A 17,167-nucleotide genomic window follows, 5' to 3' on the forward strand; every position below is an offset into this window, starting at 1 on the left:
GTAATTAAGGCTCAGCTACAGTAGGGAGGTGTACACAGCCCACACATGGGGCACATTTGGAGTACCCAGCTTGGGCAAATGGGGAGGCTGTGCTACTGGATCCTATGTTAGCCCACTGTACCAAGCCTGGGAGATGTAGCAACTCTACCTAACACATAGAAACAAACTCAGATGTCTGCCAAAATGAGGAGACAAAGTAACATGCCCCAAATGAAAGAACAGAAAAAACTCCAGAAAAAGAACTAAACAAAATTGAGACAAGCAATCTACTAGATGCGAAATTCAAAACACTGGTTAAAAAAATGCTCAGTGAACTTAGGGGAAGAGTAGATGAACTTAAAATTTCAAGAGCATTAAAAAAAACCCAATCAGAAATGAAGGATACGAATAACTGAAATGAAGAATAATGTACAGGGGATCAATAGTAGAGTAGATGAAGCCAAGAATAAAATCAGTGATTTGGAGTGTAAGGAAGCAAAAACCCCCACACAATCAGAAGAGCAAAACAAAAAAAAAAAATCCAAAAAAATGAGGATAGTGTAAGAAGCCTCCGACAACTTAAGGTATGCCAACATTTGCATCATAGGGATGCCAGAAGGAGAAGAGAGCACAAGGAATTGAAATTGTATTTCAAAAAATGACAGAAAACTTCCCTAACTTGGTAAAGGAAATAGACATACAAGTCCAAGAAGCACAGAGATGAATTCAAAGGAGCCCACACCAAGACCATCATAATTAAAATGCAAAAGATTAAAGACAAAGAGAGTCTCAAAAAGTTCAAGAGAAAAGCAGTTAGTTACCTCCAAGGGAACTCCCAAAAGACTGTCAGCTGATTTCTCAATAGAAACTTTGCAGGGCAGAAGGAATTTGCCCAAAATATTCCAAATGATGGACAGCAAGGACCTACAACCAAGATTACCCAGAAAAGCTATCATTTAGAATTGAATGACATATAAGGAGCTTCCCAGACAAGGAAGAAAACCAAAGGATTTCATCACTACCAAACTAGTTTTACATGAAATGTTAGAGGGTCTTCTTTAAGAAGAAAAAAAACTGATAAAATATGAACAATAAAATGGCAACAAATACATACCTATTAACAATTGAAACTAAAAAAATATATAAATGAACATGCAGAACAGAAACAGACTCATAGATGCAGAAAACATTTTGACAGTTGCCAGATAGGAGGGGTTTTGGTGGGGGGTGGGTGAAAAAGTACCAATTGGTAGTTACAGAAGAGTCACGGAGATGTAAAGTATAGCATAGGGAATATAGCCAATAATATTCTAATAACTATGTGTGGTGTCAGGTGGGTATGAGCTTTCTTGGGATGATCATTTAGTAATACAATATCTAATCACTGGGTTGTACACCTGAAACTAATATAATATTGTATGTCAACTGTAATTGACAAAAAACTGATTTAAAGTAAAAAAAAATCAATTTGTTGTAAACGCGAGTGTTTGTTTCTGGACTCTCAATTCTATTGAGATCCATCGATCTCTCTATCTACCTATGTATCTATCTATATCCTTATGCTCTTACTATACTATCTTTAGCTGTAGTAAGTTTTGAAATTAGGAAGTGGGTGACCTTCAATTATGTTCTTTTTCAAGATTGTTTTGACCATTTTAGGTCCCTTGCATTTCCATATGAATTTTAGGTTCAGCTTGTTAATTTTTGCAAAGAAGCCAGCTGGCATTTTGATAGAAATTCTTTTGAATCTGTAGAACAGTTTGGGGGAGTAGTGCCATCGTAACAATATATAACCTTTCAATCCATAAAAACTGGAAATTTTTCCATTTATTTAGGTCTTCTTTAATTTCTTTCAACCGTGTATTATAGTTTTAGAACATAGATTTTGCACTTCTTTTGTTAAATTTATTCCTAAATATTTTATTCTTTTTGATGCTACAGTAAATGGAATTTTTCTTAGTATCATTTTTGGATTGTTCATTGCAACTGTATAGAAATACAATTAATTTTTTAAATATTGATCTTGTATTCTACAACCTTCTTGAACCCATTTATTTGTTCCAATAGTTTTTAGTGGATTCCTTAGGATTTTCTATATATAAGATTGTCATCTGCAAATGCAGTTTTATGTATTTCTTTTTAATTTGGATGTCTTATTTTCTTGCCTAATTCCCCTATCTTGCCATCCTAATCTTATCTTACTTATAAGCAGTATATGATACAGTTGTTCATTCCTTCCTTCTTGAAGTCCTCTTTTTATTTGGCTGCTTGGATACCACACTCTTGGTTTTTCTTCCATCTCTCTGGCTCATCGTCTCATCTTTTTTGCTGGTTTTTCCTATCCCCACCAACCTCTTAACCATCTCCTACCTCTGAACTCCAGGCTTATGGATCCACTTGCCTACTTGGTGACCCTGCTTAGATGTCCAACAGGCAGTTCAAATTTAACCTGTAGTCTTAAGTGAAGTATTTTGTGGAAAACAAGAAAACAAACAAGTTAACATTTAATGAATGTTTATTATTATCACTATTCATTATCTTGGTTACAGCACATCTGAATTCTGATACTCAGGGAACACAAACCCTGGTCAGTTTGATCTGGGGTCTGATCTCGTTACTAACAGCTGTACTGTTACTGTCTATAAATCACAAAGTATAGAGCTCTATTTTTCTCTCTTCAAGACTGTCTTTTTGAGTAGCGTGATAGCTCAGAAAAAAAAGGATTCTGTAATCTGTGGTAAGTAGCACTAGAAGTGCTTATGAGCCATGCAGCACTTTGGAGCTGCCTCTCCCCTTTCCATGCGGAATGGATGCATAGAGATGGCTCCCGTGCACCGACAGGCCTTCTCACCCACAGGGAGAGCTTACCTTAAGTTTTTGGTAAGTTTTTCTTTGTCATTTTCCCAGGTTAGAGTTTTCCTGGCCTTGAGATATACTTCTCTCTTATTAGAACTGCTCTCATTCATTTGCTTGCCTGGATTCTCCATCTTTATTCCTCATTCCTTCTTGTCTCTTTCTTACTTCTTCATGAATTGTCATCTCCTCTGCATTTGCACAGTGTTTCTCTCTGACACTACTTACTCAGCACCCAATACTGCAACTTAGTGTTTCTACCCATCTTTGTCAGTACTTTTCTCATTAAAATACTGGTTATCAAAAAAAAAAAATACTTGTACTTTTAAATAGCAGTGATAACTTCATTTTCTTACCAAAATCTTTAATAGAAGTGAAAATGTCCAAAATGAGTTTATTCATGATGGGAATACATTTTTACAGTACACTTTTCTAGATTAAAAACCAGTCTGTTCTCAGGCAGCATCTACAAACTCATTCGGTCCCCATGATATATGTCCCAAGGTAGCTGAAAAATGAGAAAACTGTGGTGAGGTGAGGCCACTTGTCCCTCTTCTCATAGCCAGTTGAGGGCAGAGCTAGTTATGTTTCCAGATGAGCTGGCTTATTCTGATAAAGTTTGTGTGTAGGGTCTGCTGGCCACTGCAGGGTGGGGTCCCACCTCTGGGTTTTACCTCTTGGTGCTCAGAGCTATCACTCTTCCCAGGAGCCCCCTCACTGATACTTTATTCCATATGCTCAACCTTCCCTGACCACCTGTCCTTATTGGAATTAACCTATTTTCTGCCTTTTTCCATACAAGCGTCAACCAATCATGAGGCATTGTGTTACTGTATGTGGATTAAAGAAAAGTAGCTTTGGGTCACTTTTCTAAACTTCATAGACCAGATAACTACTAAGTGCATTTGCAGCTCCAACCTTTTCAGACTTCATGATTCTATTTCTCTGATAAGTAAACCTGGACTGATGTATTAATAGTTGGCAATGGTTTACTATAATATACCAGGGATGGCAAATACGTAGTTTCTTTTCTATTTATCAATCATCACATGGAACCCAGTCATGGCCTCAGATTTCTCAGTCCACTATTGCTTTCCAAGTAACTGCTACCAATGAGTTACGGGTGAAATGTATTTGTCCTGCTTGAAGTACTATTAGTACTTCAGTCTAAAGGTGGGACTAGTGGTGGCAGGATGCCATAGAAGGTAGGAGCATGGGTTCTGGGGCTTAGCTGCCTGCATTCAAATCCTGTCTCTGCTGCTCTCTCTCTGTGTGACCTTGGGAAAGTTACTTACCTTCTCTGGGCCTCAATTTTCTCGTTTGTAATGTGGGACATAACAATAGCCCTACCTCATAAAGTGGTAGAGAGAATTAAATGAAGCAATACATGTAAAAAAGTGCTTAGAACAGTGCCTGACACATACAACTCAATTAATGTTAACCATTATATTAATAATATGCATGATAAAAAATTGGAAGGCTGGTAGAGGAAAAATTCTTGGATTGACAGGACCTTTCAATCTCCAAAGTAGTTGAATATCCATTCTATCTAAGAATATGGATTGATCCCATTTTAAAATTTGTTCATTTATTTGGTAAAAATTCAGGGCCTACTTTGGGCCATGCATGCCGCCAGGTGTCTAGGATATAACGGTAACTAAGACAGGTCCCTTTTAGAGCCCACAGTGTAGTGAGAGTGGCAAACAAGTAAAAAGGTAGTTACAGTATTCATAATAATTACAATGATTAGAGTTTGCGCAGGGTCTTTAGGGAGCATAGTGTGTAGGCAGAGTCTTCTTGGTGATAGTGTTGAATCTGGGTGGGAGCAGAAACACAGGAGTCCTCCACATCTGGCTGATCTTTTACCAGTATTGCATAGGCAGTGGGTCTCTTGGGAAATTGTTAATACTTGTTCTTGCTGGTGGCACACCTCGGTGGCATGCTCATGCCCCTCGGCATTCATTCAGTCACTTGACAGGCAGCCCCAGGCTTTTCCCAGTGCTCCTTGAGCTGCCATACTCCTGTCTTAGTCAGAGTTGATGGAGTGGGGAGCCGAGAAGTGAAGACAAGTGAAGGAACTCTGAATTTGCAGCCACAGACTAGTTGGATTGCTCTGTGTTCTTTGGGAAAGCATGAATGTCAGACTTGTCAGGGACTTGGAAAAGTTGATGAGTCCATCCCCCTGCTTAACTCTATGACAGCCTCATATAGCACAGTCTGGCATCTGGGTGGGAGGAAAAAATGCCCTTGGATGACTGGGGCGGGTGTTAGTGCTATGACCCATCTTGTTCCCTCCGTGGTGTCTTACAGTAAGCATCTGTTGTGTGACGTGATGATTGTGGCAGAAGATGTCGAGATAGAAGCCCACCGTGTGGTCCTGGCAGCCTGCAGCCCCTACTTCTGTGCAATGTTCACAGGTATGGTGAGGGGAAACAATACCCCACAGCTGTGAGGCTGTATCCCCGCCCAGGGAGAATATTGAGGGGGTGGCATGAGGGGAGGGAGGAAAGAGAAGACTGTGACCCCCACCATGAGGAGCTTCCATGTGCCAGGCCAATTGGGCATGCGGCCCCTTGTCCACCATGAGGCAGAAAGAGGTAGAATCCTATAGTCCATACATTCTCAAACTTTGGCACACATCATAATTATGTGGGGAGTTGTGAAAAATATAAACTTTTGGGCTCATCTCCAGGCCTTCTGATCTCTCATTTTGCAGATGGGGGACACTAAAATGGAGAGAAGGGAAGGGACTGGCCCCGGTTGCACAGAGAATGAGCGGACTTGGCTTCCTGATGGCTGGCTCACATCTTGTCTAGCCCTTCCTTAGAAGAAGACAGGGGTTGTGGGCCTCCTCTGGACTTTACAGGAGTGTGGGAGACGTGATTGGGGGACCTGGGGTGGGGAGAGTAAGACATAGAAATGTTCACTACCGGTCATTCATTTTCGGCATCTTGCCAGCTTTCCAGAGGTGCCTGTTCCCTGAGCATGCCAGGTAGCCTTGCCCAACTATGTCACAAGTGTTACTTCTGAAACTGAATTCCTTGAAACCCATGGGCTAAGCTGCTGGTCTGTAGTGCCTCACGGCACCTCCCCTGAGCTAGGTACATGCGGTGTTCTATACATCACTGCTGACTGAAGGCCGCTAGGCTGAGTGACACCATGGCCTGGGTCAGGTGTCCCTTCCACCTGCTCACCAAGTACCCTGTGCTTCCTCTGAGTATGGTCACTATCACTCTATATTCTTGTCTCTTTCCTGGTGACTGTAGTGCCCGCGCTCTGGCATCTCATATATCGGCTGTTTCTCATACTGCCATTTACAGTTCAAATGCTTCCGCTTTCCAGAGATCTCCTCTGACCACCCTAACCACAGTTCCCTGTTAAGTCTCTTTGCTATCCCATAACTTGAGTATATTTTTAAACATCACTTAAAAATCATGTTCTTTGGTTATTTATATGTTTTCTTACCTGTCTTGCTTCACTAGAATATGAACTCCATGAAGTCAGGGATTTGTTGGACTTGTTACTATATCCTGACTACCTGGTATACAACAGGACTCATACTTTTTAATTTAATGAATGAAATGTCTCGCACACTTGATTGTGAGCTTTGGGCATTTAGGGACTATGTCTTGTCGCTGTTGAATCCTCAATGCCCACCACAGGGCCTTGTATTGATGACAGTTAAGTAGAAGTTGAAAGAATGAAGATAGGCTTGCTGGGAATGGGTGAGTGCAGGCACAGTTTTGCTTGAATAGGCCATTACCCTTTTCCTAGTACACTGCACAGCCTCTGCTGGGGAAGATTGGCTCCTGTTGGGGCAGACTTGATACTTACGTTTTCAGAGTTCCTTACATGTGTGTGCCCCTTGGCTCATCATGTGAAGGAGCTGGTCTCAACTCAGAGCTGTGTCTTTGCTAAGTGGACCAAGTCCCTCTTACCTCACGTTGAACCTTAGGCTAGAAATTTCACAGTGTGGCCTGCAAAACCAGATAATTTAACTACCTGGAAATTTTGAGCCACATTTTTTTTGGAGTAACCTCAAACCTTAGTAGTAATATTTTAATTTTCTCTCTCTCCTTCATTCATCTCTTTTAAAAAATATAATTAATTTTCTCTGCAATAAATATTTAGCCAAAATTTCAATGAATATCTGTCAGTTATTCTTCCTCATGTGTGTAGTTTGGAAAGTCCAGTGCTGTAATAAGAATCTGTTTGGAATTGCAATAACATTAGTGTTGGCTCTACTTTTTGCTAATGAACTGGCCTCTTGGGTAGTGGAAGTACCTAAGCAAAATGAAAACGATGTTAGAAGTGGAGAGGAAAGATGTTTTGGGGCAGGTCTTGGATTCTAGTAATTGAAGGGAGGAGAGAATCAAGAGAAGAAAGCAATCTAATGTGATGCTCAGCCAAAGCCTTCTATTGAATCTGGTTACCATCCATCCATTCATCCACCCACTAATCACATGCGTACATGGCAGAAAGGAATAAGAAAATGAGGGCAAGCAAAAACATTAAAAATGACATGTAATATGACATCTAGATAAGGTTATAATTTATATTCTTTCAGGTTTGTATTTATAAATGTATACATATGTTTATAAATATATAGATACAAATATATATACATCAAATATATAGATATAAATATATAGATGTATTTACATAGATACAAATTATATGTTTGTATATGTATAGATATAAATTATATTATAACATTAATGAGTTCATTTTATATATATACAGTTGAATAGCTTTTCTTGATGTGCGTATTTAGAAAAATTGCTGTTCATCTTCCTGAAATGTTCTTCCTTCATGCCTGTTTGCCTGCCTAACTCCTGTTCATCCTTTATTGCCACTTAAGCATCATTTCCTTAGGAAGGCCTTTGACAATCCCCTTGGAATAGGTTAAATCCCTATGCTATTTACTCTCATGGTACCCTATGTTTCTCTTTAGTATTACCATTTCTCTCATTATATCCTTGATATTTGACTTCCCAGGTCAGTCGTAAGCCTTATTAGGGTAAGAACTGTACTTTTTTAATTTACTGCTTTGTCCCCCCTCCCTATCATGGCCTTCCGTATAGTAGGTGCTCAATGAAAATTTGCTTAATTGAATTTAATGGGATATTGTGACTCTATTTTCAGGTCATTTAAATCACATCTGCATCATAATTTTAATGGCTTCTTAAGATTCCATCATATGTATCCTAATTGAAGTGCATTTCCTTATTGTTTGGAAATTAATAGGCATGTTTGTATCTTAATCTTTATTTACATTCCTGATTATTTCCTTAGAATAGATCCCTAGAACAAGAAATATTTGGTTAAAGGGTATGTACATTTTGAAGACTTGTGAGACACATGCTGCAACTCCACAGCTCTAGATGGTTGCACCAGCTTATGCTTTGACCAGCAATATATGAGATTTGTGTATTTTTTGAGGCCCCTTGGCTTTGCTTGAACCTTGGTAAACAAGTAACATTGCAAAATTTTGTTCTAATTATCAGGGTCAGCTTTAAAATACATAAAATTAGTAATGAAAAGGCCTAGCTGACTCATGCAAAGTCCGTTTCTGTCAGCATGTTTAAGGCCACAAACAAAACAAAATACATGTGACTCTCTTCTGACTTGACTGATGTGATGCTTATCTTTTGTTCAGACTTAAAAGTGTTTTTATTTTTTTGTCTTCTGAGTTTATATTGTCCAAATGTCCTGTGGTGTCCAAATACCAACTCTTCTCCTTGACCGTGGCCTGCTCACAATAATTTGGAATAAATGTGAAACTGAGGTCTGAGTGCCCACAGGAGAGTGTCCAAAGGCAGCCAGCCTGTGAGAAGACCCAGGGCGGGCAGTCAGCCTAACGGCCCTCACCCCTTTAGCCTACTGTGGCTGGGGAGGCCCACAGTGCTGTGTCTGCCCATCTTTTTCCTGTGGCTGTGGAATACTTAAGATCCCCCCCGCCCAATCTCTCCCATCTAAGACCTCTATCCCAGGGGAGAGTAATTTTCCCAAAACAGCCTAGTCAGTTTTTTTCTCTTTTTATCGTGCCCTTCACTATGGGTTCTCCCATAGTATTTGTACTCCATATAGGTCCCTACATTTCATCTAAATACTTTAAGAACAACCCCATTTTATAGTGTTAAAAGAACGGAGTTTAAAGATGTGAGCTTATGCCCGTCATCATGGCTGTAAGACGTTTGGTCTCCCATCCCAAAAGAAGCTCCTGGAGCGAACTGTCCCATCCTTCTGATTCTATATGCAGAGGCTGATTATAGATTGCTTTTGTTTTTTAAAAAAGAATTGCTGTCCAATTTTTATTAGATGTAGGCTGATGTTTAGTTGGTATCCTTAAACATGTAGTGAGTAGAAATAGGGAGGAGAGTCAGGAATATGCTGGGGTAAAGGCAAGGGGCGTGGAACTTGAGTGGACTCGAACCATCCGCCAAGCACAACAATGAAGGCCCGGCTCTCTCACTCACCTCCCAGGCATGCACTCACTTCATAGAACCTTTGTTTCCACCCTTACTTCGTGCTGTATTCTGCCAGGCCCTGGCCCTTGTCTGTGTGCTCACTGTTTGCATGTTGTTTGCGTGATGCCTTTGAAGATCTTCACGGTAATATGCTGCTTAGCAAGACTTGATCCAAGGCAATGGGGCCAGGAGGCAGGGCGTGCTAGGGAACCGAATTGTTTCCTTGGATAAAGAAGGCTAGAGGGAGGTTGTGGAGTAGGAGTGGTAAATGGGGCCTGGTTTCTGAGGGTTTTGCCCCTGAGGAGTCAGAGATTGGGTAGAATAGTTCAGAAAAAAAAAGATTTGGAAGCATCAGAGACTGTTTGGGATTAAGGAGGAATGGCTTTACCATTCATGTGACTTGTCTTTTAAAGTTAGTTAGCTCTGGGCTGGAGTTTCCAGTGACATAGGGTTTCTTTTTCCTGTCCCTAACAAATCACATCAAAGTCAGGCATCCTTTTCTGGCTTAGGAGACCCAGATTTGAGGGTCTCCTAAAAATATGTTGCTCTTGGTGCAGAAATGATGAGTGTTTTTTAAAGAATCGGTTTGGTTGTAGTTCAACATAGTTCAGTGCCTGGGAAGAGGGACTGCTGTTCAGGCTCTCCCCACCCCCCTGCATTAAGGTATTACCAGTTTGGCCAAGATGGTCCGGGGTAGGCTTTTTGGACTTAGAGTGTAGCTCAGTCTTAAAATTCAGTCCATCATTGGGGAAAAGCATTGGTAATGAATGGTTTATGAATGTTTATAGAGGAAGATCTTGTTGATATGGAGGCCTCTTTGCTAATGATTAAACACAGGGTGTTAATACCACCTTGTATTGGGAGGTGGTGTAGTGTCTTGGAAAGGGCTTTGGAGCCATAATGACCTGGGTTGCAATCCTGATTCCACCACCCAATAGGTTTGTGGGGAATTCACGTAACTTCTGTGATCCTTTTTTCTTATCTGTGAGACTAGAATAATAACCATAACCAGAGAACAAATGTAGGTAAATGGGAATAAAGCACCCCAAACAGAATAGATACTTAAAGCCCACTTGTTATTTGTTGAGCACATCATAGTTTACAAAGCTCCTGTGCATGTGAGGGGTGGCTGCTGTGTCAGCCACCCTGATGGTGGTTCAGGTTGATATGAAATGTACGTGTGGCTACACAGGCATTTTCTTCCTGACTTGGTACTCCATGTGCCACTAGCTGAGCAGAAAGGTCTTTCTAAGTGGAAAAAGTGAGATTCTGGTGGGGGTGGGAGATGGAGTGACACCTGTCACCGCAGTTCTGCTGAGTGCCACTGTCATAATCCACCCTGTCATGATCTCCTTTGATTTTCACACAGCCTTTGGATAAAGGGAATGTCCTTACTTCACTGGAGACAGAGGTCAGCCTTTCGTAGTTAAATGGCCCAGACTCCTCACCTTCAGGAGAGTTGGCCAGGATTCAGGGAGGTGGCAGGGTATTTCTTTTTCTCATGGGTGGTTAATGGGAGACATGGACCTCAGCTCTAGCCAGATGAGTTGGCAACCAGACATTTTGGATTTAGACAGATAAGAATTAGGTGAAAGGAAGTTTAATAACCATTTTAACACCCATGAAGGATCATTTTGCAAAGGATAAGGATCTTCTGTTTTCTTTCTACTCAGAACATGAAACTAAATTGCAGCAGTAAGGATTCAAGTTACGAACAAAGAAGAATTCTGTAACACAAGGACTCCTGAATACACTTTTTTCTACATACAACTTACTAGGGGTGGTTGGTGGTTTAGCTCTGGTTCTTCAGAGACCTGCCAGCCACTACAGTATTCCTTTCTCATTCTTGAGGCTTCTTTTTGCTGAGTAATAAGTGTGGGGTTTATACTAATGACTGGGAAGAAGAGCCAGTGATTTTCTAGACTTCCTGAGTCTCCTGTGACAGTGAAAGTTTTTCCCTGTGCTTCCCCAGTTGCATCTTCTCGCTCCTGCTCCCCTTTGATCATCTTCCACCTGAAAAGAGCCCAGCTGTGCACATGGTGTGCTTGCTAGGATTGAGAGCGATGACTTGTGTGGGATTGCTTGCTTTCCTGGTTCTTGAAGACTTCTAGGTGCAAGGTCCTAAGGTAGAGCGTGAAGAATAAAATAAGTTCAAGGTCGTACCTCAGTTTACCACCACCACCGCCACCACCTTTCACCTAATTTACTGCAGCAGCCTACTAATTGGTCAACATGCCCTCTGTTTTGGTCCCTCATCCCCAACCCATTCTCTCTACTGTAACTATAGTGATCTCTTTCCAAAGTATAAGTCTGATGTATCCCTCACCTGCATAAAATCTGCCAGAGGCTCCTCATTGCCCTCAGGATGAAGTCTAAACTGCTTTGCATGACCCACAAGGCCCTCAAGTGCTCCAGGCCCTTGTGTTTTGAGCCTCATCTCCCCATTTCTCCCTTTGCGCCCAACGTTTCTGCTTCTTATGGTCCCCAAATGAGTCTTGTTCTTTCTTACCTCCAGACCTTTACTTACACTGTTCCCTGTGCCTGGAATATTATCCCCTCATATTCACTTCTCTTCTGAATAATTATGATTCCTATTCCAGATTTCATTTTAGATCAGCGGTTCTTAACCATCATGAATCAATCTGATGGAAACAATGGACTCTCTCTACAAAAAACAAATATGTACTCCTGTGTGCTTATCATTTTGCATACAGTTCAGGGCACAGGAATCCCTGTTTAAGAACTTTTAATGCTGAGCCCCCTTTTCTAGCATTTAACACATTTTGTAATTGTTGGTTTACTTCTCTTGCTCTCTCTCTCTCTCCCCCCCTCCCTAAACAGCTCTATGAGGGCAGGGCCATGACTTCTGCACCATTGTGTCCTTTGAGCCTAGCGTATGCTTGGCACACAGGGTCTGTTGGATACATGTGTACTGAATGAATGAATGAGTGAATCAACAAATATCTGCCTTTGAGTGGATCATGTTTATTTGAAAGAATAGGCCATGCATATTAACAGACGACAAGCCGAAGATGGAAAGAGCTAAAAAGATATGCAACCAAGAGACATTTTCTGAACATTCAGAGTCTAAGGTGGCTGAGCAGGGCCTCTGTGAAGAACCAACAGAAGAAGCCTTTGAGTTGACTTTGAAAATGGAAGTACTTAACAAGGCTCATGTTCTGTTTTCTAGAACTGTTTTGTTAAAGTGGTAGAGGTGAGTGAAGGAGCAACAACGACCAAACCTTTGATGATTTTTGCCTCGTAGGAATTAACTGGATTCCGTGGAATTATGAGATGTCATGAGAAAGCCTGTATTCTTCCTTTCTTTCCTTGTTCCAACAAATATTTTTTAAGTGCTTGTTATATGTTACACACTATGTGAGGTGTTGAGGATATCTTCAAAAATAAGCTGACAAGATCCCATTCTTCTTGGCTCTTGCTTGCTATGTATTAAGTACCTCAGAATTTGTTGTCCTCAGAATTTGGACCAAGGGAATACTTTTAGCAAGGTCATTAGTTAGGGTTAGGTTTAAATTATAGAGGGATTGAATAGAAATGAATTGAAATCTAGAGTTAGGCCAAGATTCAAATCCCAGTCTCTGACTAGCCATGTACAAATGCCTCTTGAAATGCCAATTCCATAATTTGTAAAATGGAGGTAATATAATTGATTTACTGAGGTTGTTATAAAGGTTAAATGAATTAAGGTTTATAAACCCGTAGCAGAGGGCTTGGCACATAGTAGTAACTATTATTACTATCGCTTTCAGGGGCTGTTTAAGCTGAAGTCTTAATTTGGGGCAGTAATTTCTGTTGGTCCGTAAGAGATAAGATTGGATTTTATTTTTTTTTAATTTATTTTTTTATTGTTCAATTTCGGTTGTCCCCATTTTCCCACCATTACTTTCCCCTGCCTCACCCACCCCCACCTCCTACCCTCAATCCTTCCTGTAGATTGGATTTTATAAATCTGTAATGTACACAGGTCTACAATTTCCGTAAGGGAACTCTTAGAGAAAATAAGTATTGTCTTCAAGGCCATAGTTTTTCTTTCACCTGTTTTTTTCCTTGCTTATTGATGTTTTAAGTACTTAATGTAAAAAATAGTAATTTCAGAGTCATGTTAGAGAAGCAGGGAAAGAAGTCTCAAAGGTCCCACCATCTAGAAAACTAGGTCTTAACATTTTTTGGACATTTGAGGCTGATAAAAATGATTTGTCATCTCCCCAGAAAATTCAGAGTTTTGTTCATATATAAATATTTTTCATACAATTTCATGAATTTCCACTTGTTTACCCAAAGTTACAAAACCCTCATGTGACTCCCAAGCACAAGTTTCAGAGAGAGAGAAAATCATCAGGCTAGGCTCTGATTTCACACTCACATAAGGGCTTCTGAGTCTCGTGGTTCTTGAGGTCAGGTTGCTCTTTTTTTTTTTATTTTTGCCTAAATTCTTAAGCTAAGTATTGGTTATTTTTGATGATCTTTTGCAACATAATTACCAACCGCACTCTGATTTCCTTGTGGGTATGTTTTTGTTTGCATACTTGGAGTAAACTCAAGAAAGATTGTTAGAGCCTAACTTATGGGTAGAGGAGAAATCCATCATCTTTTCCTGTTTCCTCTTCGCTTGTTTGTCTTGCCTCAGGGCTCTTGGTGCTGAGGCCTTTTGACTGGCTTGTACGAGCAGCCAGAGGGAAGAGAGAACAAGGTGGAGGGCTCTGGTCTACCTGATCTGGCAGTGAAGGTAGCAGGCAGGGTTTGGAATGTGCCCCCTTCCTTCCTGCTCCAGTCATTCATAGCTAGAACTCTTGTCAGGGTGGGAACTGTGGGCTGGTGGCGGAATCATGTGCAGCCCATGTGGCTTGGAGGTAGGTGTCTGCAGCCCACATGCTGTACTGTACTTATTTTCTTGGCTCCAGTGCACAAATTCCACAGAGAGAAAACAACCTCCCAGGCTCTCTTTTCACACTGGCATGAGGGCTTCTGAATCCCTGTTTCTTTCAGTCAGGTTGCCCTTTATTTCAGCCTACAAAGACACATGTCTTTCCTGCCTTTTCCTTCTGAAATGAGCACCCATTGTTGGATGAGCCTGGCTCTAATAGATGTCTGTGCTGTATACCGAGGGCAGGCTGAAGTAAATGGCCTCAGGACTGTGCAAATGTGGTGCTGCTGCTGCCCTCGTTCATAGGCCTACGTCCTCTCTTTCTTGGATTATTGTCAGGATCTCCCAACTGCTCTCCCTGACTCTGATCCAGCTTCAACCATGCATTCAAAATTTCATTCAAAAACATCCATTTGTTGATGTCATTCCCATCTATAAAACCTCTCAGCGGTACTACTCTTAGGGTCAAGTCCAAACTCATTTGCATGACCTACAGGGTTCTGTAAGTCCTAACCTCTTTGGCTTCCTTCCTCACTGTTACCCCAGACACCAAGTGCCAGCCACACCAGCCTTTTGCTGTTGCCTGAATTTATCATTTTGGCAGTTTCCTCCCTTTAAACTTAGGGTTGATGCATCCGGCTCATCTTTCTTTACCTTTGCTGCCTGTGAAGCACTCCGTTCTGTAATACCCAGTTCAAAAGTGACCTCCTAGGATGCCTTCCCAGATTCCCCAGGCGGGGTTTCTTGCTTTGTCTTTTGCATTCTTGGGATTTAATACTGTGTTTTGATTACTGGTGGAGACTCTAGAGTCAGAATCATTGGTTTTAATCCCAGGCTGGCTGACCCTTTCCTAGATTTGCATCAGATTCTTCATCTGTAAAATGGGGGTAATATTAATAAACCTCATAGGTTGTTCTGAAGATTAAAAAAGGCAACACTTCAAAGTGCCTAAGACAGTGCTTGGTCATAGTTGCTAAATGTTACTTTTTATTCTTGCTGTTATCACAGTTGCTTTGCATGTGCCTCTACCAGTTCTTACCACTTCTGTTTATTAATATTTTTATGAATCTGCCCTACTAGACCATGTGTTCTTTGCGGACAGATGCATACCTTTTTCACTTTTTTGGCCTTTCTGTGTAGAGTTTTACAGTAAATCTTGGCTGAATGAGTTATTGCACACAGACTTGCCTTCACAATGGAAATGGGCAACAGACAGAGTGGGGAATCTTACAATCAAGTTTGTGGATGACCACTGACACAAAGTTGATGTGACCTGATGTGCGCTGAAGTCCAGAACGAATTCCTTCTGCTCACTTCCAGAGCGCACTCAGTGCTTTTATGTTACCAAGACAAGGCAGGGGGCTCTGTGAAAGTTAAGCATACTCTAAGTGCCAAGTTCACGTCCGTTTCGTTGTGTTTTGAATTGTAGGTGACATGTCTGAGAGTAAAGCCAAGAAGATTGAAATCAAGGATGTGGACGGGCAGACGCTGAGTAAACTGATAGACTACATCTATACGGCCGAAATTGAGGTGACTGAAGAGAACGTCCAGGTAAACTCAGACCCAGCTAGTAGCTCAGTGTATAGCACACTCAGGCCCCACCATTTTAGAGCATCCTTTTATCTAACCCTCACAACAACTTAGTTGGTAACTATAGAGGAAAGTTCCCAAGAGGTTAGGTGATTTGCTCTGGGTCATATGGTTAGTAGGTGGATGAACGGCCTTCAGACTCATGCCTGCCTGACCACAGTGTCATACTCTTCACCTCTAGGCCATAAGACCTCAGAAGGAGTTTGGGCCCCAGAACAGAAAGTCTTTAACTCATGTTAGTTCAAACTCTTGGTGAAGGAAGAACTAAAAGCCTAGATGACTCTACTCCCCAGTCACCATCTCATCTCAAGGATTTTGAGTTTTGTATTGTTAGGTTGTTAAAAATGTTTTCCTGTTTCTACATTAGTCAACTGAATGCCTCTGAGCACATGGAGGTACCAGGCACCGGACCTGAATCTCGACAGGGGCGTCTGGCTGTGAAATATGTTGTCTTGTGCTTTTTCTTCCTTTCACTGCCCTGCCCTCATCCTCAGACATCTGGAACTTTGAAGACAGGAGTCAGCAAAGATGCTGCTTCACCTAAAAGCACAGGTCTTTACTGTGAGGATGTGAGGCTCAGCAACACGCTGCAACAGGGAGATGGGTGAGGGCGTGGCCCCATCTGTACCCCTTGAAATCACCAGGCTGGACAGAGACACAGGATTACAGTATTTCTTGTCATTGAGGATCTCACTATTTATTTAAAGTACTGGAAATGTCATGTGATATGAAGGTTTTTCTTTTTTTTTGTTTTTTAAAGCATAATTCTGCTTATTTATTGTGAGGCAGATGCCTCTCTAGTGACCAAAATACCTGCTACCCTTATCCATATTGAGTGCATATTACACACTATGCACTTCGTTGGACAATGTGGTTATAACAGTGAGCAGTGGTGATTCCTTTGCCTGTTCTCATGTAGTTTGTAGTCTAGGGGTGAAGACAGATGCTCATTAAATAAGCTCACAAGTAGTAGTTATGCCCAAATTATGGTTAAGTCTTTGAAGGAAAGGAACATGGTATACAATGAGAGAGTATATAAAGGGACTGACTCAGTTTAGATGGAGGAGGGGACTCGGAAGGTCTCTTTCAGGAGATAATGTAACCCGAGGCCTGGAAATAAGTGGGAGGTAGCTTGTTGGTGAAGGATACTCATAAATGGGAGAGGCATTTAGGGTGCAGGCCAGGCGAGGGTCTGCGGCACACTGCATTTGGGCCTGCAGAGCCTGCCCCACATTAGAGCCTGCCTTTGTCTCTGGGCACTGGACAGGCTCTTGCATTGTATTGTAATCTGGCCTAATCCTCCCCCCACTCTTTTTAAAATGAGATATATATTATACACAGTAAAATGCACAGCTATTCCATTTTCTTTCTGCTCTTTACCATTCAGAGT

The 17,167-nt window shown here is 41.3% G+C and overlaps 1 protein-coding gene across 1 annotated transcript in view; it reads left to right on the forward strand.

Annotated features, from left to right (window-relative positions):
* KLHL3 (kelch like family member 3) overlaps nt 1-17,167 on the forward strand; it is a 112,921-nt gene that overhangs the window by 27,687 nt on the left and 68,067 nt on the right. The window contains exons 3-4 of the mRNA XM_054568406.1: nt 5,143-5,249; nt 15,617-15,738. Coding sequence (XP_054424381.1) covers nt 5,143-5,249; nt 15,617-15,738 — 229 coding nt within the window. The remainder of the gene's footprint in view (nt 1-5,142; nt 5,250-15,616; nt 15,739-17,167) is intronic.

Source organism: Pteronotus mesoamericanus, unplaced genomic scaffold (genome assembly GCF_021234165.1).
Source record: "Pteronotus mesoamericanus isolate MK-2021 breed Mesoamerican mustached bat unplaced genomic scaffold, CSHL_Meso_final contig_2, whole genome shotgun sequence".
NCBI classification, from domain to species: domain Eukaryota; kingdom Metazoa; phylum Chordata; class Mammalia; order Chiroptera; family Mormoopidae; genus Pteronotus; species Pteronotus mesoamericanus.